The 27,870-nt window shown below is 38.5% G+C and overlaps 4 protein-coding genes across 4 annotated transcripts in view; 2 read left to right on the top strand and 2 right to left on the bottom strand.

Moving 5' to 3' along the window:
• LOC135631836 (callose synthase 10-like) overlaps positions 1-10,117 on the top strand; it is a 60,123-nt gene extending 50,006 nt beyond the window's left edge. The window contains exons 44-51 of the mRNA XM_065139810.1: positions 193-306; positions 384-472; positions 567-725; positions 875-977; positions 2,091-2,210; positions 5,969-6,019; positions 6,095-6,274; positions 9,662-10,117. Of these exons, the coding sequence (XP_064995882.1) occupies positions 193-306; positions 384-472; positions 567-725; positions 875-977; positions 2,091-2,210; positions 5,969-6,019; positions 6,095-6,274; positions 9,662-9,898 (1,053 nt within the window). The 3' untranslated portion in view covers positions 9,899-10,117. The remainder of the gene's footprint in view (positions 1-192; positions 307-383; positions 473-566; positions 726-874; positions 978-2,090; positions 2,211-5,968; positions 6,020-6,094; positions 6,275-9,661) is intronic.
• A 2,407-nt stretch (positions 10,118-12,524) lies between these two features.
• Positions 12,525-16,104, top strand: LOC135631005 (WEB family protein At3g02930, chloroplastic-like). Its single transcript, XM_065138365.1, has 3 exons — positions 12,525-12,759; positions 13,355-13,613; positions 13,695-16,104. The coding sequence occupies exons 1-3, from the start codon at positions 12,740-12,742 to the stop codon at positions 15,861-15,863; spliced, it is 2,448 nt and encodes an 815-aa protein (XP_064994437.1). The 5' UTR covers positions 12,525-12,739; the 3' UTR covers positions 15,864-16,104.
• A 162-nt stretch (positions 16,105-16,266) lies between these two features.
• LOC135631007 (transcription repressor MYB6-like) lies at positions 16,267-22,308 on the bottom strand. Its single transcript, XM_065138367.1, has 3 exons — positions 18,273-22,308; positions 17,506-18,189; positions 16,267-17,420 (listed from the first exon to the last, which is right to left on the bottom strand). Exons 1-3 carry the CDS (start codon positions 18,536-18,538, stop codon positions 17,396-17,398), a joined length of 975 nt encoding a protein of 324 aa, XP_064994439.1. The 5' UTR covers positions 18,539-22,308; the 3' UTR covers positions 16,267-17,395.
• A 1,487-nt stretch (positions 22,309-23,795) lies between these two features.
• Positions 23,796-27,807, bottom strand: LOC135631008 (B3 domain-containing protein Os04g0386900-like). The gene is made up of 4 exons (XM_065138368.1): positions 27,607-27,807; positions 26,449-26,512; positions 25,720-25,901; positions 23,796-24,369 (listed from the first exon to the last, which is right to left on the bottom strand). The coding sequence occupies exons 1-4, from the start codon at positions 27,790-27,792 to the stop codon at positions 24,076-24,078; spliced, it is 726 nt and encodes a 241-aa protein (XP_064994440.1). The 5' UTR covers positions 27,793-27,807; the 3' UTR covers positions 23,796-24,075.
• Positions 27,808-27,870: the final 63 nt, after the last annotated feature.

Genomic DNA, 27,870 nt, shown 5'->3' with positions numbered 1-27,870 from the left:
CAAGAATTATAACATGCACAGCCATTTAGTATAGTGTTCAAGATACAAAATATAATTTTGTTTGAAGTAATGGGCCAATAATTTCAGATTGTAGTAACTTGGAAGACTGTCAAGTTTGAATCTATGACCATTCGGAATGCTGACTTTTTTAATATTAGTTGAACTTTTTGATTCATGTTGAAAACCATGCAGGCTGTCTTCAGTTTTGTTACCATGCAACTCCAGCTTTGTGCAGTTTTCTTTACATTTTCTCTTGGAACCAGAACCCACTATTTTGGTAGAACGATTCTTCATGGAGGTGCCAAAGTATGTACTCTTACCTGTTGAACTTTTTGTGGTGATTCTGCCTTCTCTTAATGCATAATACTCATTGATTTTAACAGTACAAGGCAACTGGTAGAGGCTTTGTTGTTCGTCATATCAAGTTTGCTGAAAATTACAGGCTTTATTCAAGAAGCCACTTTGTTAAGGCGTAAGTTCTATTATCTTCCAATCTTCGATGTACTTTTGTTTGCTTCAGAGGAATCTTTTATCTTAATATACATGAATGGTTTTGATTTTTGCAGACTTGAAGTTGCACTTCTTCTGATTGTCTACATTGCATATGGATATACTAGAAATGGTGTATCTTCGTTCATTCTTCTCACTGTCAGCAGTTGGATCCTCGTGATATCATGGCTATTTGCACCATATATTTTCAACCCTTCTGGATTTGAATGGCAGAAGTAAGTTTCTCATGAAATTAATTATAAATGTGATATTTTCAATTACTTTGTAATTTGCAAGTATCTTGATTTTTTAAAGTCCTTTTTCTTAAGTTGAGTTTTCTATGTTTGTTTTTTATGAATGGTACTGTTTGATATCTGATTACCAGAACTGTCGAGGATTTTGATGATTGGACTGCTTGGCTTCTGTATAAAGGTGGAGTTGGGATTAAGGGAGAGAATAGCTGGGAATCTTGGTGGGATGAAGAGCAGGTATTTTTTTTAGTTTTCTTGAAATGCTTAATATGCATTTGTGCTTTATCATGTGGACCCTCTAATCTCCTTCATCATGTAATATATAATATATTCGATTATATCTTATATCCTGTCTCTTTGGTTTTCAGAAAATTAATTATTGAACTGGAGCTGCAGCTCGTCTTGCAACATTAGCTGTTTTTGAATAAATTATTTTAAAAAACTAAATGGTCTTAAAATATCTCTTACTAAAGATATTATTTTGTTGTTCTGGTATTTTCTTTTGATGGTCTTTAAACTTCAGTGCTTGTGTTTTGTTGATTTTGGTATGGTAGTATTTGGCTTAAAGTGAGCCTCTTCTGGCCCTTTTCATGTGTCCTTTAAATGATGACATTGTCTTAAAGGAGCATGTCTTATAAGGTTGATAGTGCTGTTTTTGTTGTAAATATTTAATGGGCTTTTTTTCTCTATTTATTTATCCTGTCCTCTTAGTGGGGTCAAATTCGCTTGTTCCATGTCTTCTGACAATCGATGGCGTTGATTGCTGATGGCTTTACTTGCTTCTAATAGTGTGATCAAATGGTATGGTGAGTGATGAACAGTATATATTTATTTACCATGACTAGTAAGGTCCACTCCTTAAGTTGACTGGTTAACAAAATTACCAAATTGGTTGATACGAAATAAGTCTGGTTTGTATATATGACTCGTTAAACATTTCTGTTGGATTGAATTATCGGTTCATCTCTCCTCATCTCAGATTATTTATGTTCTTCAAACCTAGTGCAGTTTGTTGGACATGGCATTTCAATTAATCCATGTTTTGTAGTTTGTTTAGGATTTTGGCTTTGATGTGTTCTTGCAGATTATCAATCTTGTACTGAGAGCTAAGAAGTCAAAATTTAGTATTGAATGATGTTTACTATCCTATAAAGATTTCTTTAACCATGATTAAATATCTTCTTAATTTTAGTTATATTTTGTTTATGAGTCATATCAAAATACTTATAGGGAATATTTTGGAAATGTTTTCTTAATTTGTAATATATTTTGTCGTGTAGAGTCATATCCAATTATAGAGGGAAAATTTTGGAAATTTTTTCTTAGCGTATCTAATATTTTGTTCTGTAGAGCCACATCCAAACACTTAGAGGAAAGATCTTGGAGACTATCTTGAGCCTCAGATTTTTCATATTTCAATATGGAATTGTCTACAAGCTGCATCTCACTGGAGCTGATACTTCACTCGCCGTAAGTTTTATCCTCATAACTACTTGACTATTAGCAATCGCTGGGACCAATTGAAGTTTTATATTAGTGGTTCTACTGCTATCTTTATCAACAAATTAAGAATATGACTTTCTCATAGTGTGTATTGTTTCAGTCTTGTACAGATTTATAGAACTGCTTGCTTCATGTTTTTAATTATCTCATATGCACCACCTTCAAATAAGTACTTATAGTTTTCATATTTATTCGATTATTACTGCTGAATATTTGGGCATAATTGTGGTGGAAGAAACCATAATTACTAGTAGATGATAGAAAAATGTAAAATTTTCAGATTAGAGATACTTTTATTTGCATTATTAGGTACTTGTATTTGCATAATTAGGATATACATCTGATAATAAACTGTGGCACTAATAGTCAAATGCTAGTTTTCCATGGTATTAAGATATCTTTTATAAGGTTTTAAATATTAGTACTGGTACTGGCACCCATAGTAGAATTTTACCAGGTTGATATGTATCTATTGGTATGGTATGCTATGTCTACAGATAATACACTAGTAAGAAAAAATATTTAAACTTATTGTATTTTTAGGTACATTGTAATATCAGGAAGTTATGAGGGTGTAGTTGATGTAAATAATATTTGAAACCTAGTTGTCAACATTGAAAGCTGAGGCACCTAAGATAGTTGGGTGAATTTGAGTCCAAAAGACTTCAGGTAAGAAAAAGTGAAAGCCCAATTGAGCTCAATATCTGAGAAACCCAAAAATTAAATCCATCCTATATCAACAGATAAAATAGCAAACTTATTGTGTGAAACACAAACGAAATACAGAGAAAATGCAAACAAATGAGTCATTGTCTGACAGAATCTTACCAGGTGATATGTATCTAATGGTATGGTATACTTTGCCTTGATATAGTACACTTGTAAGAAACTAAATATTAAAGATTATTGTATTGTCAGTACATTGGTATATCACGAAGGTAAGAGGGGTGTAGTTTGTTATAGACAATATTTGAAACCTAAGTATCAACAATGAAAGCTGAGGTATCTAAGATGGGTGAACTTTACTCCAAAATACTTATAAAGTAAAATGTCAAAGCCCAATTGAGCCCGATATTTGAGAACCCCAAAAGTCCAATCCATGATATCATATATCAACCGCACAAATACCATATTCAATGTATGAAAGCCAAAGTGAAATAAAGAGAGAATACAACAACAACAAAACCATAAGTCTCAATTATTTGGGATTGGCTACATGGATCTTTTGTCATCACTGAGATATGTAAAAAGCCATATGTTTAGTTAAGTTCAGGATACTTAAATATTTATTTATAGTTTATATTAAAGTAACTATAAATACTTATTGAGCCCTTTATCTTGCGCTGTTCCCCTTATCTTGGGAAGAAGGTTGAGATGAACATAGACTTCTGCTTCCTAGATTTCTCCTTGTTTCCAAGCATAAAGTTGAACCTTTTTCAAGTCGATGAAGTGGGAAGAAGAAATGTTGTTCCTTGATTTTGCACTAGAATAAGATTACAGTCACAAGTTTCATATAAATCTCTTACATTGGCAAGTGTCGGACTGCCACATCAATGTCAGTGGTTTCCAAGCATGTTAAAAGAAGGCTCACTTATGGTCAAAGACACTTGCAATGAGGCAAATGAGTAGAGATGGTAAAATTGCTGTTTTGGTTGTCTCAGATTGACACGGAACTTCCACGAGGGCAGGAGGCCAACGGGTAGAATTAGTAAGGATTGTTGCGATAGTTGGAATAAATTGGCTTTTATTGTCCTAGAGAGGAATTGTGATGCATCATGCCAACCTTTAATACTGTTGCTGATGTATAGAAAGGTCAATCTCGGGCCCATGTCGATCAGCACTAGAATCTGCAGAGAGAGTGGGGTTGAAACGTATGGTGCCTTTAGGCATCAGTATTTGCCTGTCCATGGAATGACAATTCTTGAGAAGCTGACATTTGTTGGATATCCTCTAGGTCCTAGCTTATGTCCTTCAAATGTAGCTGGATGGCCAATGTAGTTACTAGGCACCAATCTCTAGTACTATAGTGGATGATTGCCAACAATAAAAATCAGGTGGCTAACTTTGGATAACTTCAACCAACACCAATACTTTTACCAATTAACATCCTAGAAGATTTCACAAATCCCTTCTCTCTTAGTTTTCTACTTTTCAGAAATATATTGGTTGATGAATTAGTAGTTGTCATTTTTTATTCTTTAGTCCCTTCAGTATTTATATACCTGTTATGTTTCTTGGCTTATTTACAAATGGCATTCAAGCTCTTATTTTTGCAAGGTAGCCACGACTTATTTAGGTGAATCCATGGAGGGTCATCATTGACTAGCTTTCAAAAAAGTCTTTTTTATTATTATCCCAGCTTATGGAAGCTATTGCACACTTAGCAATCAATTGTAGCGTCTATCTGTAGATTTCTAGTATATTGCATTCACAACAAATGCATGTATGTGCATCTCTGTCGAGCATAGTTAAGGATGCAATGCCTAAGTTCCAGTGCCTATGTGAGCCATCCAAGGTGGTCATATGCTTCATACGTTTACAAATTTGAAAAATGCTTGCAACATAGGCTTCTGAATTTGGCAACTTTAGCTCATATATCCAGTATTTGGATTGCACCTCTGTTTCCATCCATCCCACAACTAGACTCATTGATACTAGGGCATGCAAACAGGCTGAATCTCACCAACCGATTATGAAATATTTTGTTGAGCTACACATCACCTGTCACGTAAGCTTAATGACACTAATGTTAATTTTACTGTGAACATTGGGTCAATGGATGACCCTTTGCTTTTTGCAAAAAGTTCAGCCAGAACTTAACCTTGTAAACTTATCCTTTTGCACTTTTGTTTTTTAGCTTATTATACTTCAAAATGATTCAACGAGCAACTTTGTTTTACATAATTTCCAAAGGACATCACTGGCATGCAAAGCACAGGGTTTCTGCTCACTGGTGTCAATGTCATGTCTGGCAAAGTGTGTCAGCACACCCTTGGCACAGCATGTATCTCAACACCAATGCTGCGCTAACATGGGACATTCCATCTGGTATAAGCCAGCATGTTCACCTTGTGCAACCCTTGTAAACTATAGCAGCTTGTGTGACATAATATTATTAGCAAGGAGTGCAGTTTCGGTTACCGTGCTGGTCCATAGCCTAACAGGTACAGGTCCAACATACTGTAATACCATTGGGGGAGGGAGAGGAGGAGAGGAAGAAGAAGGAAGAGGAAGAAAAAGAAAGGAAGAGGAGGAGGTGGAGGAAGGAGGGAAGGCATACTAAAGTGAGTGGAGCACATCGACAGTGGCAAGAGGCGACCGTATGAGCAGTGGTGGGTGAAGACCTTGCTAGGAGTCGTGAGGAGTCAGGTCTGGCTGAGCTCTAGTTAAAAGGGGTGCGTGTGTGTGTGTGCTGGTTGGACCAATAAATACCAGCTGAACCTGCTGGTTTAGCAAACCATGATTGATAGTTTTGTTTACTACACTTGCTGTGTTTCCTGTCATCAACTATGATTCTCTTGTTTGCCCCTCGAAGTGTGCCCTTGGTAGGGGTTTTAACATTTGCACAATTTAATCCAAAGTTAGCTTGCAAGTACTGGTATTATCTGCAAAAAGATAAGGTATCTGTATTCACCATCATCAATATTTTTTAACAGAATTTGAAATGGTTACTTAGTCCATATCTCTTTTTTCTGGTGCTGAATGGTTCCAACTTGTCTTTCCAGATTTATGGTTTTTCATGGGTAGTTCTGCTTCTAATCGTCATGATATTCAAGGTGAGGAACAACATGCCTGCTTTAAAAGTGAAGAATTAAGTTGCATTGCATTATGGTTCTTATTTTGCCTTGCAGGTTTTTACCGTTAGTCCAAAAAAGACACAGATTCAGCTGATGATGCGATTGACGCAAGGAATCGCTGCTATAGGACTCATTGCCGGACTTGTTCTAGTTGTTGCCTTGACAAATCTGACAATTCCTGATTTGTTTGCATGTGTGCTGGCAATTATACCAACTGGCTGGGCCATATTGTGTGTAAGTCTAAATTGATCACCAATTTTGTATCATGATTTTTGCCTGTATAGCATATGCATTTGTGTTAAATACTTTGCCTCTCAAGAAGTCTTTTTTATGTGATTTTAGCAAGCACTAGGTTCCAGCGAAAAGGACCTTTTGTTGTGCATCCATTTTTAGTTTTGTTATTTTGAGTGTTACTAATGCATATGACTCCTATCTGAATATATTGGAATCAGTGGATTATTTTAACATTAGGATTTAAGTTTCAAACTATAACAGGTGTTTGTTTAGGATTTTGTCAGACTCCAAAATTTTGAAACTAGGTATATTTTATATGGAGTCCTTTATTTCAAGAAGCTCAATATCAGTAAGAGTAGTAGCAGAGTTCTTTCGCTTGAGAAGGTTTTGGGCTGCCAAAGTGTCTGAGACTGAGCTATGTTATTCTGTTTTCCCATCTGTGTATTAAACTTTCTTTAGTTTGGTGGGCCTTGACCTTTTTCTATCTGTGTTCATGATTCTGTTTATTTTCCTCTTATTCTAACTTTCTACTGAAGATGCATTTCAGCTGTTGCTATGTCACTAGGCTCTCTCAAAACATTGGGTCAGTTTATTAAATCTTAATCTCTGTTTGTAATAATCAAATTGGACTTGCCACTGAGGTTATATTGGTGTCTGGTCTAATCCACCTTAATTTCGAAATCTGTTACTCTCAAGTTTTTAATGCTTATTTGAAGGATCATAGTTACCGAGAACATGGAATGTTTTGGGTTGTGTTACTAGTTAAGGGAATACTACTTAGTTTGCTCCATTATTCTTGAGGGTTCATATCAGTTGGTTTTATTCTTTTGGGTTTGTTGTGTATAAGAGCAGCACTTGTCTACTTGCTGTGCTGATTAGATATTTTGATTTCAGTGGGTAGCACTTGTCTATGCATCTGATTAATTTAATAATAATGGTAGAAGAAGTGAAAGCTATGAACTCTTTGTTTCTTATTAATTGTTCAGTGTTATCTTGATTTGGGCTTTTCATGGTAGCTTGCAGTGCAGGAATGCCCACAGATTTATTTGTCTTCATTTGGCTTATATCTAGAAAACACAGTTGAAAGTATTGGATCCTCAATTTCAGTATTCTGTATGGGGTACAATAATCATTGAAGATGAAATTTTTTTTTACTGTGGTTAGGTATAGGTTACCATAATTATCTAGGACCTATGGTTCTATATAGGATATCATAGATATCCAAGACGAATGTATCTTCAATTGAAATTAGGTAGTGGCTGCAGTTCCAACCAGCGATTTCAATAAGCGCTCGGGCGAGGCAAGGCGAGGCCCGAGCACCTCGCTTCATGTCCAGGTGGCGCACTTCAAAGAGGCACCACCTGGGCGCTCGCCCAAGCCCGGGCGCTTCGGGCGAGCGCTCGGGTTAAACCAGGCAACCCTGGTGCTTTAGTTGGTTCAATCGAACCAACTAAAGCACCGATATCAGCCTCCTAGCATCCCTCTCTCGGCTTCCCCAACCCTAACCCTGCTCGCGATTCTGTCGACAACATTTCCTCTCCGCTGTCGCTGCTCTTCGTTGCCACTATCGCTGCTCGCCGTTGCTCCCGTTGTCGTTGCTCGTTGCTATCATTGCTGTTGCTCTCAGTTAGCAGCATCAGTCTTACTCTTATGTTGCGCTCTCGCTGCCGCTGCACGCTGCTATCGCTACCGTTGCCACTATCACTGCTTGCCGCTGCTGTCGCTGCTTGCCATTGTTGCCGTTGCTTGCTGTTGTTGTCTTACTCTTACACTTCTCAAATCAACTCGATAGTATACTGTTAACAGTATATTAATAGTATAATGTTAACTGTATACTAGTAACAGTATTTTTTATTTATTAGATTAATAATATATTATTTTAATTTTAATACTGTTAATTTTTATTATTTGAAATTATTGTTATTGTTTTGAATTTTGAGACTTTTTGTTAATGTGATATTGTGATTTTACAAGATTTTCTTAATTTAATATTATATTTTTATTTAAATAATTATATTTATTAATTATATTATATATTTTTATATTTTAGTGTCTCGTTTCGGTCGGACGAGTGCTAGGGCATTTTTGGACCTTGGCGCCTAGCGCTTTTTAAATCACTGGTTCCAACATGCATGGAGGGTTCCTGCTAATTATGAGAAAAATAATAATTTTTATCTTACTTCATGTTGATTATTCAAGTTCCGTTATTAACTAATAGAGTCTAGCACATATAGCTTCCACTTGTGTGGGGGGTCTAGGGTGGGTCAACATATGTATCTTGTCTTTTCAAAGCAAAGAAGCTTTTTCTGAAACTTGAACCTTGGTCTCCCAAGTTGCAAAGTATCAATTTTGCTATAGCACCAAGTTTCACCCTCTACCTTTCTGCCTTTGGATTGTAGACCTGGGATAAAACGCCAATATGTGGTAGTGTAAGTAGCTCAGTTTGAGCATCAAGATCTTGAAGTATGATCCTATCAACTTTCATCTGTAATTATGGGAAGCATCTTATTTTGGTGTAGGTTGAATTAAATTGCAAATCATTTATGATATAGAAAGAACGGGACAAAGTTATTTATAAATAGGTGAGATGAACTATATACAAACAGCTTGGAACTTTCCTGCAACCTCAAATGAGAGTTATCTCAGGGCAGTACTGAAATTGTGTAGATTCTGTAGTTAATAGTTGTAGAATGAGCCACTCATGATTAATTCTCTCATGTATGATGACTTAATATCTGAGGAATCTGAGCAGACCTTGAGCAAATCAAGTTTTACATACTGAGCGTATAATGGAGTTTTTTAGTTGCCATCTTCCCCTATACGAGAAAAATTGGAGTTGATAATCATTTGTGCTAGATATGGGTATCTGAGGCAGAAATATTAGCATTGTTCACTCCTTTGGTAACATTTTGTTCTCCATTTGGTTGACTTTTCTTTTTTTCATCTTTTTGTTTAACATGTCAATCTTGTTTTCTTTTGCAATTCTTTTTCTTGTTTTTTTTATTCTTCATTATGTGTTTATTTGTGTCCAAATGAGATATGTTAGACTGAATTTGCACTATCTGGAACAAATTCTTGTCTGAGAAATTACATGTTCAGTGCAAGCTTAAAGAATAGTAGTTGCTGAAATGTTGTTGTACTCTTGAAGGCCATTTGCTCGATTAACTTCGCATTACTATTGGAACCCGTGTAGTTTCAAATGGTTAGTAATCTGTTGCATAGGTCATAGGCAGATCACCCAGCACTAGGGCAATGCTGAGAGCTGCGGCTAGGAAGGGGCATCTGAGGCCATTGTGAATTGCTAACTGTCATAGATTCATTTATATATTGCAGCTTTCTTGCATCAATAAATTTGCCTCTACCACTTATGTCTCCTCTGCTTGGCAGCTGGCTATTGCATGGAAAGGCCTAGTCCGAACTCTGGGATTATGGGACTCTGTTCGTGAAATTGCTCGAATGTATGATGCTGGGATGGGCATGGTTATCTTTGCTCCTGTAGCATTTCTATCATGGTTCCCATTTGTGTCTACCTTCCAGTCTCGGCTTCTATTTAATCAAGCATTCAGCCGAGGGTTGGAAATCTCCCTCATTCTGGCAGGGAACAAGGCAAACGTTCAGGCTTAAAATAATCTTTTGGGTGTCAACAATGAGATTAAGGCATATTGATGTTTAAAAAATATTAATTACCTTGAGTTGTGGCTTGCACTCTAATCTGCAAAATGTATTGCACCAATTCGAACCCCAAAAGCGGTCTCATCAATCGTCCTTGTATGTTATTTCATATTTTCTGGTGCAATGTACAGTTTCATTTTCTGGTGCAATGTTAATTTTATCTTTTTATGATGTGCCATTTATGTCCCTTTGAAGGTACTGATGGATTGAGTTCATAATGTATTTTATTAAAATACACTTTTTGACAACTGACGGATTCATCATCATCTCCATTATGTATATGATTTCCTTTGGTAAAATTCTGTGTTCCACATGCTCTGGCTTTCATGCTTGAATCAGTTTCTTGGTCCTGTTGACATTGCTTTTTGGATTGCTATGCAGAATGTGGCATTCAATGTTGAATGAGGCTGTGTTTATTGATGATACATGTGTAAGATGACATGCATTGATCTAAGTTGGATGAATTTTTAATGTAGTATGGTACGGTTGTGGTATCGGTCTGGCTAGTGTTTGTTACATGTCTGAACTCTAATGCTCGGTTTCCTTGTAGGTACCGTACGGTGATAATGGATTATATTGTGGAGTTTGTAGAATATGTTGTGTGGATTATATTCTAATGGGGTTTAGTGGAGGTGGGTACATATTCCTCGAGGTTCATTGTTGTGACATTACTTTTCATACTTTTTTTTTTCGTTAAGTATCTTTTGATACTAAATGCCAAGAGGTAATCTTTATGTTATTCTTTCAACTTGTATATACTAGTGTAGATTTCGAATTCACTTTTTCAGATCGATGCCACATCTCGATGTTGATTTTGTTCAAATTTTAGGATGCTTAGATTGTAGAACGAAATCAGAATCATAGTGAATACGAGACCACGGGTTGATCACTTCACGAAAGGGCAAAAGACTAAGGCGTTTCTCATGTTGTTTCCTCTAATATTTTCGCCAGTGCTGATGTTTTGTAAGCTCTAAAGCATTCTTAATCATGTGTCATTTCTGCTCTTACAATATTTTATCTTTTGTGACAATCGTATTACTGGTGATAATGCTGCTTTATGGCAAGTTTTTCGATGCATGTACATGGAACTCTAATTTAATCAAACTCTCATCAAATCGTATCTTCCGACACGTTCGTTGGTCTGTGGTCTGTCCTTGAGGTTCCTTTGATCTCCTCAGCCAGCCAAACTGGAGACAACATAGAAAAGGTGAATGGCTTGGGTCGATGAAAGGTCCTTTTATTAATCCTTTTGATCCTCTACAGAATTACTTCTCCGCAAGTCATCTTACGGTGGCAGGTCAGTTCACTCGCAAAGAAGTAAATCATTTACGACGCTTATACATGTGAATTGACTGACTCTATATAATAACATAAATGGACTGGAAATTTAAGATACAATATGATGATTGGTTTACAAGTCAAAATTTTGATTTGGATATTATATTCGTCAGACCAATCATCAATCAGGTCATCCATCGTACTCTCTATCTCAGTGGCAACTCCAAATGGCATCAGCCGATTACACCTACAAATTGCTACTGCCAAATATCCATGAAACTTCCCTAAGTGGATCCCACGAAGCATGAGCAGCAGGTCCCAGGGGTGAGCTGGAGACCCAAGGAAAACACATGTAGGAAAGAGATGGCAAAGCGGATCACATCCATATCCATGTGCGAGCTATCCTGTTGCTGGCCTCCCTTTGTCTCGGCCATGTCCTCCTTCCTCCCCCTTTCTTTTTACCCACATCACTTGGATCATCTCAACCGACGTCAGCGCTCTGTAATCTCCATGGGGGGGGGGAGGAGACAGTCGTTTAGATGCTTCGTAGGGTTGTCCGGGAGTCCAATATGCCCAGGATTACCTTTTGTTTTACTTTTGCGTAATCGACCTGTTTTCTAACAACCCCAGAAATGTGCTTTCAAGCCACCAGAATCATCATTTTTTATGCCAACGAGCTTAGCTGAAACAAGTCGATGAGACTAATTGTTTTAGCTTTTCATTCAAGTAAGTTCCCTAAGGTCTTTCTCCCACCCCCAACCCCAACCCTCCTCATCTGATCCATTTAATACCTGCCCCAGAAACAAACACGAGGCCGAGAAGCCAACGAAGGGGCCTGTTGGGGTAACCGGACAGCGGCATCTACCTGAGTGGGACGTCACAAACAAAATCCAGCACACCCACTGGCCACCACCACTCTCTTATGTTTTCAGCTACTAAATTACCCTCTCTCTCTCTCTCTCTCTCTCTCTCTTGGTTGCAGACTGCAAGTGCCTTTAAATATCCTCAGGAAAGTGGCAAAACACAGCTTACTCATGAAAGAAAAAAAAAAGTGTGATCACATCATCTCAAATGTCTCCTTTTGTAACTTCGATCTTTGTCGGATTGGAGACAGAAAGAAAAAATCAAAACTCTAGCTACTATATTGAGGACTACCTCTCTCTCGGCAGCAGTGTCTTGAGAAAAAGAGAGTTATTACGGGACTCTTCTTACGATTTACGACCTCGGAAATAGAGAAAGAAAAAGATGGGGAGCGATGTGTGCTTCTTGTGAGGTGGGGTGGGGGGTGGTGTGGTGGGGAAATGGGACTGTTGATCTGACACCTAATGAAACTATTACTCGCCTCATTACTTCCTCTCTGCCTTCTTCTCTACCACCTCACTCTTTTCCATTTTCCTTTTGTGGGTGGTGTGCGGCACGGCATCCACCGCGTCCTCCTTCCGCCCTTTACCCTGAGCTCTCCGGCAGCTCCCATTGGTAGCGTCTCACTTGCATCTCCCTAAGCCACTAACTACTATGTTGCCCGCCAAAGCCAAGTAAGCATCCTTTTCCCACCAGATCTGTGAGAGCTTCCTTCTCTTCTTCTCCTCTACTTCACCAAGCTGCCGCCTTTCCTAGTTTCTTAGGGGTTTTTTGGTACGATTTGCTTTGGGTTTGTTTTCAGTATGGTTTTTTTTTTGTTCTTGTTCTTGAAATGCTTTCTCTTCCTGTGATCAAGATGCATTTTTTAGCGTAGGTAAAGCGGTACCTGCACATGCTGCAATCTGACTCTTGTTAGATTGGATGCTGTTTGCTGATTTGTCTGATCTAAACGTGGATCTTTAGGCCATGTTTTGCTGGATATTACATGGGCTTGAGCATCAAGATTCTTCTTTTATGGTTCGCTATTGCATTTCTACATTTGGGCAACATAGTAGTGATGTATGCAATGCTATTAGGTTCCCGAGTTCACTGTATATGACATTTGTTGACTGATTTAGCTGTGGCTCCTAAGATAGCTACTGATTTATGCGATAGATTCATACACTTTTTAGGATGATCTGTATCGGGGATATCTTGCATTGCTTTCCTTTATGTAGTGGTTTTATAGTCTGGATGAAAGAAAGCTTTGGTAAATCTGACCTAGCGCAGATCCGGCCTACTCGAGGCTTCGAACGGCAAGACTACATCGGCAACCCCCAAGGTCAGCAAGGTACCTAGTAGAAATGGATCCACCAAGTCGGACTCTGGTTCCCCTTCTCCGGCACAAAAGCCATCTTCTCCTGTGCCAAAAGTATCTCCGTCTGTGGCAAAGCCATCTTCTCCTGTGCCGAAGTCACGCTCTTTGCTTGAGCGGTCACCCAAGTTGGCGGAGTCCAAGCCGCCGATTAAGAACAGTACAACTCCTGAGGTAAGGACACAAACAAAATTTACATGTTAAGTCCAGGTCTTCTTTCTGTGAATCTTTTTAAGATCATGATTTTGGTTGTAGAAACCAAATCGAACTTCAAAAGGCTCAGAGCTGCAAGCAAAGTTGGATGCCATTGAGGAGGATTTGAAGAGAGCAAGAGAGCGGTTGGCTTCAGCCGAGCAGGAGAAGACGCAGACTCTCGAGGAGTTGAATGAAGCTAAGAGATTGGCCAGTGAGATGAATGAGAAACTCGAAGCCGCAATTGTTGCTAAGAAGATGACCGAGGAGATCTTGGAGATTGAGAAATTCCGGGCTGATGAATTGGAGCAAGCAGGCATTGAAGGCGCACAAAAGAGGGATGCAGAGCATCAAAAAGAACTTGAAAGCATCCGAAATCAGCATGCTTTGGATGCTTCGACACTGCTTTCTGTGACTCAGGAACTCCAGAAAGTGAAACTTGAGTTAGCTAGTGCCAACAGTGTGAAGAACACTGCGCTGAGCGAAGCTGATGATGCAAAGAAGATTTCTGAAGTGAATGGAGAGAAGGTGGAGGCCTTGTCCAGAGAAGTGATCCATTTAAAATCCTTGCTTGATTCCAATCTGGATAATATGAATACAGAAGCAGCAGAAATGATTAAGAAGTTGAATGTGGAAATGAATTGTTTGGAGCTCGAACTTGAAAGAGCAAAGACAGCTGAAGAGAAACTACCCAAGATGGAATCATTAGTTGAACAGTTACAAATGGAAGTGACTGATGCGAGAAAGGCTGAATCAGATGCTTGTGAGCAAGTTGAGGAGTTGAAAAAGGATGTGGCATCATTCGAATCTAGACTTAAGGAAGTCAACCAATCTGAGAAGTCTGCAACTGAATCTCTTGATATCACGAGGAAAAAAATGGAAGAGTATGCCACTTTACTGCAAAATGCTGAAACTGAGATTGCTGCTCTTCAAGGAAAAATAGAATCCATGGAAATTGAGGTAGCTAAGTACAAAAATGATCTCAAGGAATCAGATAGGAAGCTTGATTTAACACAGGAAGAGACAGTAAGCCTCAGAAAGACAGTTGAACTGTTAAAATCTGAGGTTAAGAAACTGGAGGAGGAGAAGTTGCAGGTGCTCGACAAGGACAAGATTGCTGCTTCAGATATCGAGAGACTGTTGGAAGAGAAAAACAAACTCGTTCACGAACTTAATACTAGTAGAGATGAAGCAGAAAAGGTTAAGAAAGCAATGGAAGGTTTAGCTTCAGCATTGCATGAAATGTCTACTGAAGCCAGGGAAAATCAAGAAAGGCTTTTGGCAAAGCAAGCTGAAATTGAAGATGCCCAGGTGCAAATAGAGCAATTGAATTCAGCTATCAAGAACACTGAAGAGAGGTATGAGGTCATGCTAGATGAGGCAAGATATGAGATAGTTTGCCTCAAGAAAAGTGTCGAAAATTTTGAAACAGAAGCCAGCAATTCGAGCACCGAGTGGGACACAAAGGAGCTACACTTTATTAATGCCATCAAAAAATCAGAAGATGAACTTTCTTCCCTCAAGATGGAAATGGCAAAGTTTGTTGACTCGCTCAAACTAGCAGAGCAAGAAGCACAGGCAGCAAAGGCAGATAGCGTTGAGATGTTAAGCAAGTTGAAACAAGCTGAATCTGCAGCCACTGCAGCTTATGAAGCAGCAGAAGAAGCAAAGGCTGAGACTTTGCGGCTAAAGGAAAGGTTGTTGGACAAGGAGAATGAACTGCAGAGTATCACTCAAGAAAATGATGATCTTCGGGTCAGGGAAACAACTGCCCTGCAGAAAATCAAAGATTTGTCTTTGCTGCTTGAGGAGGCCACAGCCAAGAAAACTGAAGAAAAGATTAGGCTTTCAAAGAGTGAAAAAGAATATGACGTACTGCCGAACATGCCTCAGGAAATAAATAGTCGTGAATGGGTACTAAATTATCACTCGGATGACCAAAAGCCAAATGTGGAGAACAAGAAAGGAAACCAAAATGAGGAAGAGGAAGATCCCATGGATATCGTGTCAAAAGGTTTAGCATCAGAAAAGGACTATGAAGCAGAATCAATAGATGACGATGCAGATTCGAAGTTGGACAGTGGTAGCTTTGATCAGATAAATAGCATGACAGAGAGCATGGAGTATGGAACAACCTCACCCACCAAGAACCAGGAGCAAAAGAAGAAGAAGCCTTTTCTACATAAGTTTGGGACTCTGCTGAAGAAGGGCAGCCATAAAACCCATAAGTAGAAATAGGAGCTCAATCGCAGGTAGTGTATCACATTGAGTCTCACATACTACATATCGTGCTTCTTCGATGCTTCAGTATCACTTGGATTTTCTGATGCTTCATCAAGTGCTTGTCTGAAATCCTGTAACGAACATAAAGATTTTAAGGGTATCTTCAGTTCCATTGCCAGATTTTAGTTGAGGAGAATTGTACTACATTTTCCTTTGCGCTTATAGAGAAACGGTATATCTTTTAAACCCATCACATATCCAATGAACTCAATGTAATTATTTTATAATGCCGAAACCTTGTTAACTATTTTTATTACATGTGAGCTAAAATTTTCTTATCATTCACTTCATGCTGATTAGTGACTCTGTCTGCTGTTACGATATGTTAATCCTCTAATTTTTCTTTATGTCTACCATTTGACACATCTTGATTGTGCTACCACTGGAATTGTTTAGGTACAGCATAAACACCAAATTTTTAGTGATAACTTCGTGGTTATATGTTAGGCACAAGTGAAATAACTTGTTACTGTGCTGTGGCTAAGAGTACTTACAAAGCTGCATACTGTGATAATATTTGTCTTCTATTCTCTCTTTCAGAAGCTTTAATATACTAACTAGATCACAGCAAGTTTGAGTCATTGCATTTGCTCCCTGCAACAAATCCTCTGCTCCATGTGGCCACGAAGAGTTTGTGACTAAAGACACTTCTGTAGCCAGCTTGTTTGCATCTTCTGTTCTCCCATGGAGTTTGTGGCCGGAAACAATGTCAGCATTAGAATCTACCGAAGACATTACCACACCATCAGATTTGACGAAGCTTCCTACTATTGGCTTTGTGGAAGTTTGTAGCTGTGAGATGGTCAATATGATGAGTCCTTTTTTGGCCCTTCTTTGACTTCTTCTGCCAGACACTTCAACCGTTCTTTCTGTTTGTTGTGATGCTCTAAAGATTCCCCATAGCAACTTTTCTTTCATGGAAAGAGGTAAAACTCAGATTTGCTTTGATATATCAAATGATCAGATTTTAAATTTTTAATATGGCTGCATATTTGATTTTTTTTATATTCGAATATAATATAATGAATCATATGGTCACTGAACAATTCCCAGACTTTTGGATAAGAAAAGGCACCTCATTTTGTTCCTTTATCTCTGAGATTTCAGTTTAAGACTATCTGGTGATCTAAAACATTAATCCAAATATTTTGGAGCTCTGTAACTCTAATGCTTGTCTCTTTGGTGCTCTGGATGACTTGTCTCTTTAATCAAGGTCAAACCTTCAAATCTATCTTCTCAATAAATTAGCAATCTCCAACACAACCAACTATTATCGAGTTCATCAAATGTCCCAAGCTTTCAGCTGCACAATCCTACTTTCTCCTTTCAGCTCCACCAAACCAGAGAATTGTTAAAAGAAGATCATGTATAGCATCTCTAGTCTTCTATACATTTTGAGTGGGAAGAGAAAACTGTGCTTATGTATAGCAAGGCTTTACATCAAAAAATGATACCTCAAAACCTATCTAACAAGTTGAAGTTTATGCATTAGGCCATGGCATTTGGCTGTAAACACACAAAGAATACTTGTCAATATATCCATTGCATGTAGGTAGAAATTAATGTGGAAAGAGAAGATTAAAATGCTTACTCTTGTATTTCTTTCCAGCCAAGATCACTGATGAGGCTATCCAAGTTTAGGTTTTCCCAAGCCTCAAATGGTGTGAAGGACAACGAATTCGCGTATGTACTATCACTTAGCTTGAGTAGGTCAACATTCTCTGCCTCGGAAGAGGCTGAAGCGAAGGGCGGAGTAGAATTTGAAGCTGGCGATGAACTGGCGCTCTGACGCTCTTCTGTTCTCGAAGCACTCCAAGCTGTAACCCCTCCTTCATCCATACAGAAGCTGGAGTCCGGAACAGGTTGTGAGTCCTTGTTCCAGTAAGGGATCACCGAAGCTGAATTCTGAAGGTTGAATGAGCCGCCGAGGCAGCCATCACCGGCTTTGTAGTTTGTGTGAGAAGGTGATCCGAAGAGGTTCATCAGGTCCATGTTTGAAGTGGAGCTGCTTGTCAGGGCTTGAATCAGGCTCTGCACCACGAGTGCAGCTTCTGCCTGTAGCTTGAGAGCGGTTTCCAAGTGGCTCGTCGTGTAGCCAAAATTACCAGCGGAGAGCAAACTCGAGAGGCTCGTCAGCAGGCTGAGATCCGTTGTCGGCCTATGGGTCACCGGATCGATCCCCATTCGCATGAGCTTCTTCCTCAGGTGCGTGTTCCAGTAGTTCTTGACCTCGTTGTCCGTCCTTCCAGGTAACTTGGTCGCGATCGACGACCACCTTCGACGAACAATCGTGCTCGGTTACATCTTCTCACACAGCCAATATGTGAAGCTAATGAAGAAGAAGATGGGAATTCATACTTGTTTCCGAGAATGGAGTGGAGGTGGACGATGAGCTGCTCCTCTTCCTCGGTGAACTTGCCTCTCTTGATATCAGGTCGGAGGTAATTGGTCCACCGGAGCCTGCAGCTCTTGCCGCAGCGGTTCAGGCCGGCCAGCTTGGGGATGCGATGCCAGTGCCCCCGCCCATGCTTCTGCACGTAATCAATGAGCTTCCTGTCCTCCTCCGGTGTCCATGGCCCCTTCTTCACGCTGCCCGTCTCCTCGTGACTAAGAGACCTCGCCATTGCTGCTACAATACCAAGCAGTCTCTTGGGTTGTCTGAGAATATATAGGACAAACCCGATGATACAGAGAAGTAAACGCAAAGCAAACAGCCGACAACATCGACATTAAATATCGCTGGCTTGGCTTACCAATCGATGTATATTTCTGAAGAGAAGGATATATACTGTGGAATTCACGTTCTTTTAATATCTCCATGCATGCATCTTCTGATCACGTAATCAGGGTTCTCATTTGGAGATTGAAGGAATACTGAGGACTGTTTGTGATGACACCTCTGCAGGAGAGTAGCTGAGGATTAGGTTCGCCATGCCACTTGACAAGGGTTAGAAGTCAAAGAAGGCAGTGGATTCTGCAAGGCAATGCCGAGGAAGATTCATGCACTCGTTTCCCTCTGTTTGACACGGTACTCACTCTGCATTTGATTTGGGATCAAGAACTGAATTAAATGATCAGGAAATGTCTGATTTGGCAAGGAGAACAGAAGTAATTAAAATAACACAAGTAATTAGTCGATAACAGTGCTGCTGTAATGATGCTGAACATCTTTTTCTTCGAGTTTCTAAATCACTAAGAACATTTGAGTCGGATCGGAAGGCGACAACAACATTCTTTGAAGTGTTGTAATGGGTGATTCAAGTGAAAGTGGATGTTCATTGTGTGTTACAAGGAATTCTAAATCTCGGTTAGAGAGCAAACTGACCTAATTAACCAGAGCAAGTTAGTGGTTTAAGCAAGCTGGGAGATCCATTGTCAGGTTTTTACCCACAGAGAATTATCTTTGCAGGCTGATCAACTTGCACTTGTTTTTGTTGCCGTATGAAGTGCTGCAAGTGCCTTCACGGCTTGGTGTTCTTATGCCTGCATGCATCAGTAGTTAGAGGCATTTTATATTGTATCAGCATGAGAAACCCCACCCCACCCCACCATCATAATTGTTCAGCTCAAACTCTGTAAGTGGCTGAGAAAGAATCAAGAATAGCAGAGTTCTGGTTAATGATTTCCTTTTCAGTCTAAGATTCTGTAGCAGTTGGATCAGAATGTCCAAATTCTGATTGATCTACATCTGAACCTTTTTTCTTCTGTTCAGAATGAATCAGTAGTTTGATGCAGAGACAAAAAAATTTAAGCACCTTCAATCACCGAAAAATGGAACCAAAATAATGGGATCACTTCATTTGATCTTATGCTATTCTCTCCATCAGATCTTTACTAGGATAACTACTTCATATTACCAAGTAAAACCAATAATACTGCCTTAAGAAATCCGATTTAAGTTTGCTCTGCAGTCATCATCTTTGCAGTGTACTGCCACAATAACAAAAGCAAAACTAAGTGTTTATCTCATTTTTCAGTGGTAAATATGAAACATCCACATTGCTGTTGCTTCCTTGTTACAAGCTGTCTTCTTCCACCAAGAAATGGTGCTGCCAACTATCTTATTTCCACCTCATAAACATCAAAACCATGAAGCAATTCTTTAATTTTCTCTATCATATTAGATGACCATCAACTCTCAAAAGGCCAAGATAAATCAGAATGATGAAACATTATGAAGAGTGGAGGAATTTTTTTTATTTTAATTTGAGGGAACTAACTTATTACCGGCCAATGCATTCATCTCTACCAGTTATAAATCCTTTAAGAAAAAAATTCTGCAACTCAAGAATGCCATTGGAAAGAGTTTTGTGCACATCAATCACCATGAACATCTGAAACAACTAATCTATTGTGTGTTAGACCAGTATAGTCATGAGGAGTTTAGCATGTGGATCAAGCAATGTGTCACCCACCACTGACCACTCCTTGAAAAGATATGTGAACTATTCAGTCATTTTCATGTTAGCTGTGCCAACCATTTATCAACCATTTGAGATGTAATCAATCATTCAGCAGCATATCTCACCCTCCCACTGGGATCCACCTTAAAGCCATCACCAAAAGCTTGTGTAGATCTTCTTTTGTGTCACCACTTTCGTCACCCACATATCAACCTCATAATGTATATATATAATAATATTCAAGCAACTTTCATTTTTCTTTTCCTGATATGAAATGAGGGGGCAGTCTTCGGTTTCCTCTTTGATCCCGCTGTGCTGCTAAGCTCCCTCAACAAGCAAACTATAGAATTCCTACGTGCGTTTACTTGTCCAACAACGATAAAGAAATCACCTTCTGTTTTGCTGCTCTGAGGCTGATGCCATCCACAGTTCCCTCTCAATCAGCAGAAATGGCTGAAAACATCTTTGATTTGGGAATTACAACGTTTGGAGAGCCATATCTTTCATTCTCCAACGTGAAGTTTGCATCATTAAGCAGTGAATTCTTCTTTGATTTTAGCTATTCTAAAGAAGACAACTAACTTTCTTTGTTTTGAACTCGGATTTCCATTGCCATTTGTACAGCCACATTTCTTTTCTATACGATCGAACTCACTGAATTTGGTTTCATTTTCCGAGGATCAAAATGAGAGCTAAGCTTGTGATTTATTTTCTCTCCTTCCACATGGTTGGGGTAATTCTTGTTGGCATGCTAAGATATGCTTCTGACATTTTTTAGTGTCATGAACAAACACCGAAAGCCTCGTACCGGCAATCACGGATAAAATGCATCGATCCATTTCGGTAGGTCATCATCATGATCCATCCTTTCAACAAACAAAGTTGCTCTGATTAACATGTTTTTGCTGGTTCTTCAGATTGAAAGCATCCTCAATTCCTCATGATCCATCCTCTGAACAAACAAAGTTGCTCCGATTAACATATTTTTGCTGGTTCTTCAGATTGAATGCATCCTCAATTGCTCATGATCCATCCTCTGAACAAACAAAGTTTCTCTGATTAAGATGTTTTCTGCTGGTTCCAGATTCCAACACCATATTGAATGCATCCTCAGACACAACAAGAAATCAAGTCAACCACAACTGGGGAAATCTATTCAAGAGCTCAAGTTTTAGGATTTGGAAATAGAAATATGAATGCATCCTTAGCCACAACAAGAAATCTCAAGTCAACCTAAACTGGAAAATCTATTCAAGAGCTCAAGTTGTAAGAATTGGAAATAAAAATATGAATGCATCCTTAGCCACACCAAGAAATCAAGTCAACCTCAACTGGGGAAATCTATTCAAGAGCTCAAGTTTTAGGATTTGGAAATAGAAATATGAATGCATCCTTAGCCACAACAAGAAATCTCAAGTCAACCTCCAACTGGAAAATCTATTCAAGAGCTCAAGTTTTAAGAATTGGAAATAAAAATATGAATGCATCCTTAGCCACACCAAGAAATCAAGTCAACCTCAACTGGGGAAATCTATTCAAGAACTCAAGTTATAGGATTTAGAAATGGAAATTTGTAAGAATTAGCACTTAATTTCTCCAAAACAGGGGAACCACTCTGGTAAGAGCAATCTTAATTGCGTTGCAGCTTTGAGCACTCCTCTGGTTCATCATGACACTGTTTCTTGGCAAACAAGGACTCAGTTATTGTAGTACATATGTTCACTAGATGTGTTCTCGGTAGGTATGAGTTGTTGAGAACCGATGCCATCGAGTTCCAACTTCAAACGCACAAAGACTCTGTGCAGATACAGTGAAACATGCCCTTCACATTGTCAATTCTTTGACTCAAGTACTTGTGGTACATCTTCCTTTATTGACTTCAGATTAATACAACTCTCTTTCAACTAAAGCATGCATCTGTCATTCTTCTGCAATATTTCTTGCTTATCATTATCTAACATTTCTGCAATATTCACTCTGTTCTCTTTGTTGCATATCATCCATTCTCTTGGAGAACAAAAGATGAAACTAATTTTTCTTGCCTGATATATTATGAGATATTATCTTATCTAACATTGTATCAGGGGAGAAAATGAATCTTTAAGTCCAAGGAAAAAAAAAAAGATTAAGGGCAGTCTTGGTTGATACTTTTAACATTTTATGTTTTTTGTTTACTCCTAAGGAGTAATGTAGTCCTAAGGGTTTCTGCCTTCAATGTTGTTGTTTACTTATAACATAGGATTATAATTTACTCAATCAAAACCTAGGAGCATAAAGAAATCTGGGCAGCACACAAGGAACCCAAACAGTACATCACAAAAACCTGTACCATAGGAGGTTTCACAATTAGCAATTAGCTTTGAATTTTATTTAGAAAGACAGTCAATGGCTTCATAATTACACTTCACATTACATTATTGGATGATATAAGACCAGTTAAGTAGAAAAAAGAGATCAGCAGCTTCTGCATCAGCAGTTAACTTGAAGTCACAAGCTAATGCTTAACCTATGCAACCAACCCTAATTAATGAAGAGTCAAAGTCCTGTAAATTGATTTAATGTTCATTTTTGTGGTTCTTATTTAAATGATTTAGTTCTATGTTAAAAGCATGAAAATGACTTGATTTTCTTGGTTACCACTAAACAGGACACTTCAAACTAATTTTCTTCATAAATACTTTTTTTTTTTTGACAAGCTATCATCTATAGTATTTTTCACTCTTTTCTAGAAATTATTATATTCTTACTCTAAAATGTTGTTTAGAGTTCTTTAATTGGAGAATTAAATAAATAGCATAGAAAAATATGGATCTGGGTGTTTACAAAAATGGACTTACAAGTCAGAAAACATGTAGCATTTTAGAGGATGTTGCTTAGAAGGGAACCACTGTAACATTGTCATGCTTGCACAGATGAACAAAGGAATAAACTCATGTAGCATTGGAATCATTATCCCAACATGACATAGTCTTGCTCATCATTTGCATGCAATCTGAACACTTTCCTGTTCTTGTTGTGATTGTAAGAGTACAATCCAACATGCCTAGGCATTATTCTAATGGTGCCAACATGCAACATCATACGAATCCAATATAAAATCTCACCAACCTGCATACCCTTTGCTGTTCTACCAACTCATCAATTGCTTCATTAGTAGGTGCTCACATAAGGAAGAAATGTAAAGATTTAGCAGTTTGCTTTGCATGTATTTTTCATCCATCTTGATGACTAATGCTGCTTTGTAGCCGCAGCAGGAAGCAATTTAGACAGATTTTAGTCACAATGAACATAACAATTCACCTTGTCTCTAGTATGCATGCTGTGGGCATAACTGATGCACATTGGTGGCCTTCTTCTGATGCAAGAGTTTTAAGATTCATACGTGAAAGGAGGTAAAATGAACACCAAGATAGTACTAGTGTGTTCATCAACTCAGGAGAATGAGAGGAGCAGCAAGCCACAGAGAGCACTTGAACACTGAGAATAACAAACAGACATAAGCCATTCCTCTTAGAATCGCATTGCATGAGTTGACCACCATTAGTTTGAAGACACATTACACATTTGAACATGTAGAACAACAACCATACATAGAACATCCCCATCAAAATTCCATTGCATGAGCTGATCACTACCTTAGTATTAAAATATTACAAGGTTCCCATTTGTTGAAAGAGATCCTGGTTTCCATTAACTTACTGAGTTCTGGGACCATATGTGTCTGCTACAGAGAAACCAGGTATTGATGCATTTGGATTCTAGTCTATCAAAATAGGTCTATCGGAACTTAGACCGTTATTAAGACATTCAGCTGGGAGATCTCCTCTAAGAAGTTGAACCCGAAATGTAAAATCCGTATCGTCCATGAGTTCAAAGAAGCAGCAATCTCCAATCTTCAAATTGTTATCATTCACAAAATGTTTCCATCCACCATCGAATCTTCTCTGGGCTCGATCTCCGTAATATCTCATCTCCCATATCTTCTTCTTGAAGTGAAGTGTTAAAGGGACACAGGTGTTTGGAAGATGTGGCCAAAATTTCTTTGGAATTGCCTATAAAATTAAAAAAAAGATATAAAACGGTATAAATCACCTGTGTAGCATCTAATGAACAAAGCAGCAGATTCACTAGAAATTAAAAGAAGCTATATTCAGGATTCTGGTACACTGAAGCACCTTGGAAGCTGTAAGAACACATTTCAGCAACTCCCTAAAAACAAATAGGTTAAATCCAAGATAGAACTAATCACCAATACTAAATATTGTCACGACCTGAGTCTGATGAGCCAACTAGCCAATAACTTCATTTTGATCCTTCAACCACGGACTAAAATGCTTAAGCAAGAATTGTCATAATATACTCATCAGACCCATATAAGCTAATCATAGTCATTGCCCACTTTCGATGTGGGACTAAGTAGGGTGTTACACTATCCCCCACTCAATTAGCTTGACGTCCTCGTTAAGGTCCAACATAACCCAAATCGAACCCTAGCATAATGCATGTGAGGTTTAACCCTGCCCACGTGCCGTGATGAGTTCTCTGACTCCATCTACATGTAGCCTTTTCCTACTCGAGCCCTCTTATCCTGCCCAAATGCTAGGTCGGCTCTGATGCCACGCCGCGATGAGTTCTCTGACTCTATCCACGGGTAACCTTTTTCTACTCTAGCCCTCTCACCCTGCCCAAATGCTAGGTCGGCTCTGATACCAAATATCACGACCCGAGTCTGATGAGCCAACTGGCCAATAACTCCATTTTGGTCCTTCAATCATGGACCAAAATGCTTAAGCGGGAGTTGTCGCAGTACACTCATTAGACCCATATAAGCCAATCATAGTCATTGCCCACTTCCGATGTAGGACTAAGTGAGGTGTTACAAATACTGCCTCTTCCATCGTGTTCACAAGCACAAGGCTTAGTTCACCTAAGGATTTTTATTTGTAGTTGGACTTCTATTAGAACTTTGTCAACTGGTTGAGCAAAAGAGTACGACTGAACTCACTCTTAGTTTTTATCTGATGAAAAAGTACAGAATCATCAGATCACCATATGATAGTAGCTAAGACTGATAATCGCTTTAGGTCCTATTCTCTCAATTAATATAGTTAGGTCACTGAAATAATTGTTTCAGGATGATAAGGGTAGTAGCTAATAATGACAATCATTTTAGTTCATATTCTTTCAATTAATATGGTTGGGCCATTGAAATAATTGTTTCAGTATAAAAGGGTATTGAAATGGTTGTTTTGCTTCGAATCAGTTCAAGAGTATGGCAAAAGTATGACATATCATTAAAATTATTCAGAGTTTGACAAAATGCAGCAAGACAAAAAGATTCTTAGATGTTGGAGAAAATTTAGAAGAACTGCATACCCAGGATTAATATAAAAGGAAATTACCAGTTGATATGGGCGCTGGACTTGAGACTTTGACATAATGATTGAAAAGAAGGGTTTTCCAGAAAGTGGAACAGTTTTTTCTTCTGCATCAGATATATCAGGTTCTGATGGATTAGGGGAAGAAACATCATCTTCATGATTATTCTCTCCATTTGTGCTGCAGTTCGATACATGGTGTCCAGCTGCATGTCCAATCTCAAGGTATCAGATGTTGAAATCAAAATTTGCAAATTTCTCATTGCAAATCAGCAGAAAGAGATCAAAAAAGTAGGAAACGAAAATTCTATATCACTGCAATATATTGTTATCTATAGCACCTTATTTTGGATAATTTGAATTGCTATCAACCATCGGATTCACTATCAATGCATGAAAATGTAATAAATCAACTACACTAAATTTTTATCTATCTAAATCAACATTTGACAAAAGATTGCTACATCATTCATGGACAAGCAGATTATTGAATGACTTTTTAGTATCGCCAATTGCGATGCATCGACAGAAAATCCGACTGCTGAGAGTAAGATAGTATAGATAACAACTATTTAACAGTGGTATAGAGTTTCCCTTCCATATCTTTTCAAATACCTGACCTTTCTTATTTATAAGAAAGTTACATAACTCAATATGAAACTATAGAAGTCAAATTCATTAAATAAATAGAAAAGAGACATGGAGATGTTCTACCCGTACGCAACAGCAAAGAGACTTGGAGGATGTATATACCTGGATGGTTATTTGATTCTTCAGATGTAAGGCTGCATGCTGCCAGAACTACAGAAGAGTCTGACTGAAAAGATGTTAAAAAAGAATCAAGAATGAAAATGGTTAAAGATACAAGTGTCATGCTCTTTAGTGAAATGTAAATGCCCAATATGAACGGTGTGTCCTCATATTTTGTCACAATTATACAAAGGACAGAACCCTAATACATTCAATGCAAAGATCCCTCTTTGCCTGCTTCACTTACCGAGCATGAATATGATCCATAAGGGAGTTAAGAACCAAAGATTTAAGTTTCCAAAGTTTGGTACCAAACAAATCGAAATTTAGTTACCAGATTGTGCAAATTAACTGTAGATCTCCTTGCCTTGAGTCCTCATAGCTCTCCAAGAAAAGAAAAGTTTCCTATTCTAAACACTGTGCCATTATAAGATGTTGAACAAATTCAGCAAAACAATACAAGAAGATTGATCACAGCTTAGCTAGTTTGACTTGTGGGATAGAACACGTACAATGCATGTATTAAGAGGAAATGGTATCTGGCCAACAAAGATAAGGGAATGTTGATCAATTTAAATGGATCTTACAAAAGGTGAATCTTGTCAGACATAGTCTACTCACACCAGCAATAACATACAACAGAAAAACAAGAGCTCAAAGGAAGAACACCATGAAAGATAGGACGTCTTCATTAGATGCATAAGGTGAGTTGACTTTAGTAATGAGTGTCAAAAGATAAACACAATCGTACTTGGAATACTTGCATAAGCTACATCAGAATGGATTCGGTAAGTTTAGTGGCTATTAACTACGAAAAAGTGAGATTAAGTGAAGAAAGATCCTTTACACCATGCGCCACCTGCACACTTGTTTTTGCTTCCTTAATTTCTAAAGGAAGTCGCATTAATTTCTAAGCCTTAGGACAGAAACAATAATAACAACTAAGAAAGTCACGGAGGAAAACATGAACATGTAGACTACTAGATTTCCCAATGATTTAGTTTAGGAAGCACAACAATGAAGAAAAAAGGTCTCATTTATGCACGCTTAAGTGCTGATCAAACTACAGCAAGCATCAAACAAAGCAAGGAAAAGAGGAGCATTTAGAAAGAGGAGGTAGGATAAAGCTGAAGAAGGGCAGGAAACGCGAGCACTCGTCACCATTGGGCCTTCGGAGGCGGAGATTGCTGAACAAGACTCCACTACCACCTCCTCTATCAAGAGACCGGCCCCGTTTCCCGGCCATCTCGCCGGATTCCAGATGTATTGTCCGGCTGCAGTAACTTCGCAGCCCTCGAAACCCGCGCTACCGCAGTCTTTGTAAAAGTTTAAGTATCCCCTGCGCATCTACCTATTTTGTGATTGGAGAACAGAGTGGGACCCGTGAAACATCTTCTCCAATCATACGTAACGGGTACATTAAAA

Source organism: Musa acuminata, chromosome BXJ3-2 (assembly GCF_036884655.1).
Source record: "Musa acuminata AAA Group cultivar baxijiao chromosome BXJ3-2, Cavendish_Baxijiao_AAA, whole genome shotgun sequence".
In the NCBI taxonomy this organism is placed as follows: Eukaryota; Viridiplantae; Streptophyta; class Magnoliopsida; order Zingiberales; family Musaceae; genus Musa; species Musa acuminata.
Note: the sequence above shows the minus strand (reverse complement) of the source record. Positions and strands in the feature narration are given on the sequence as shown.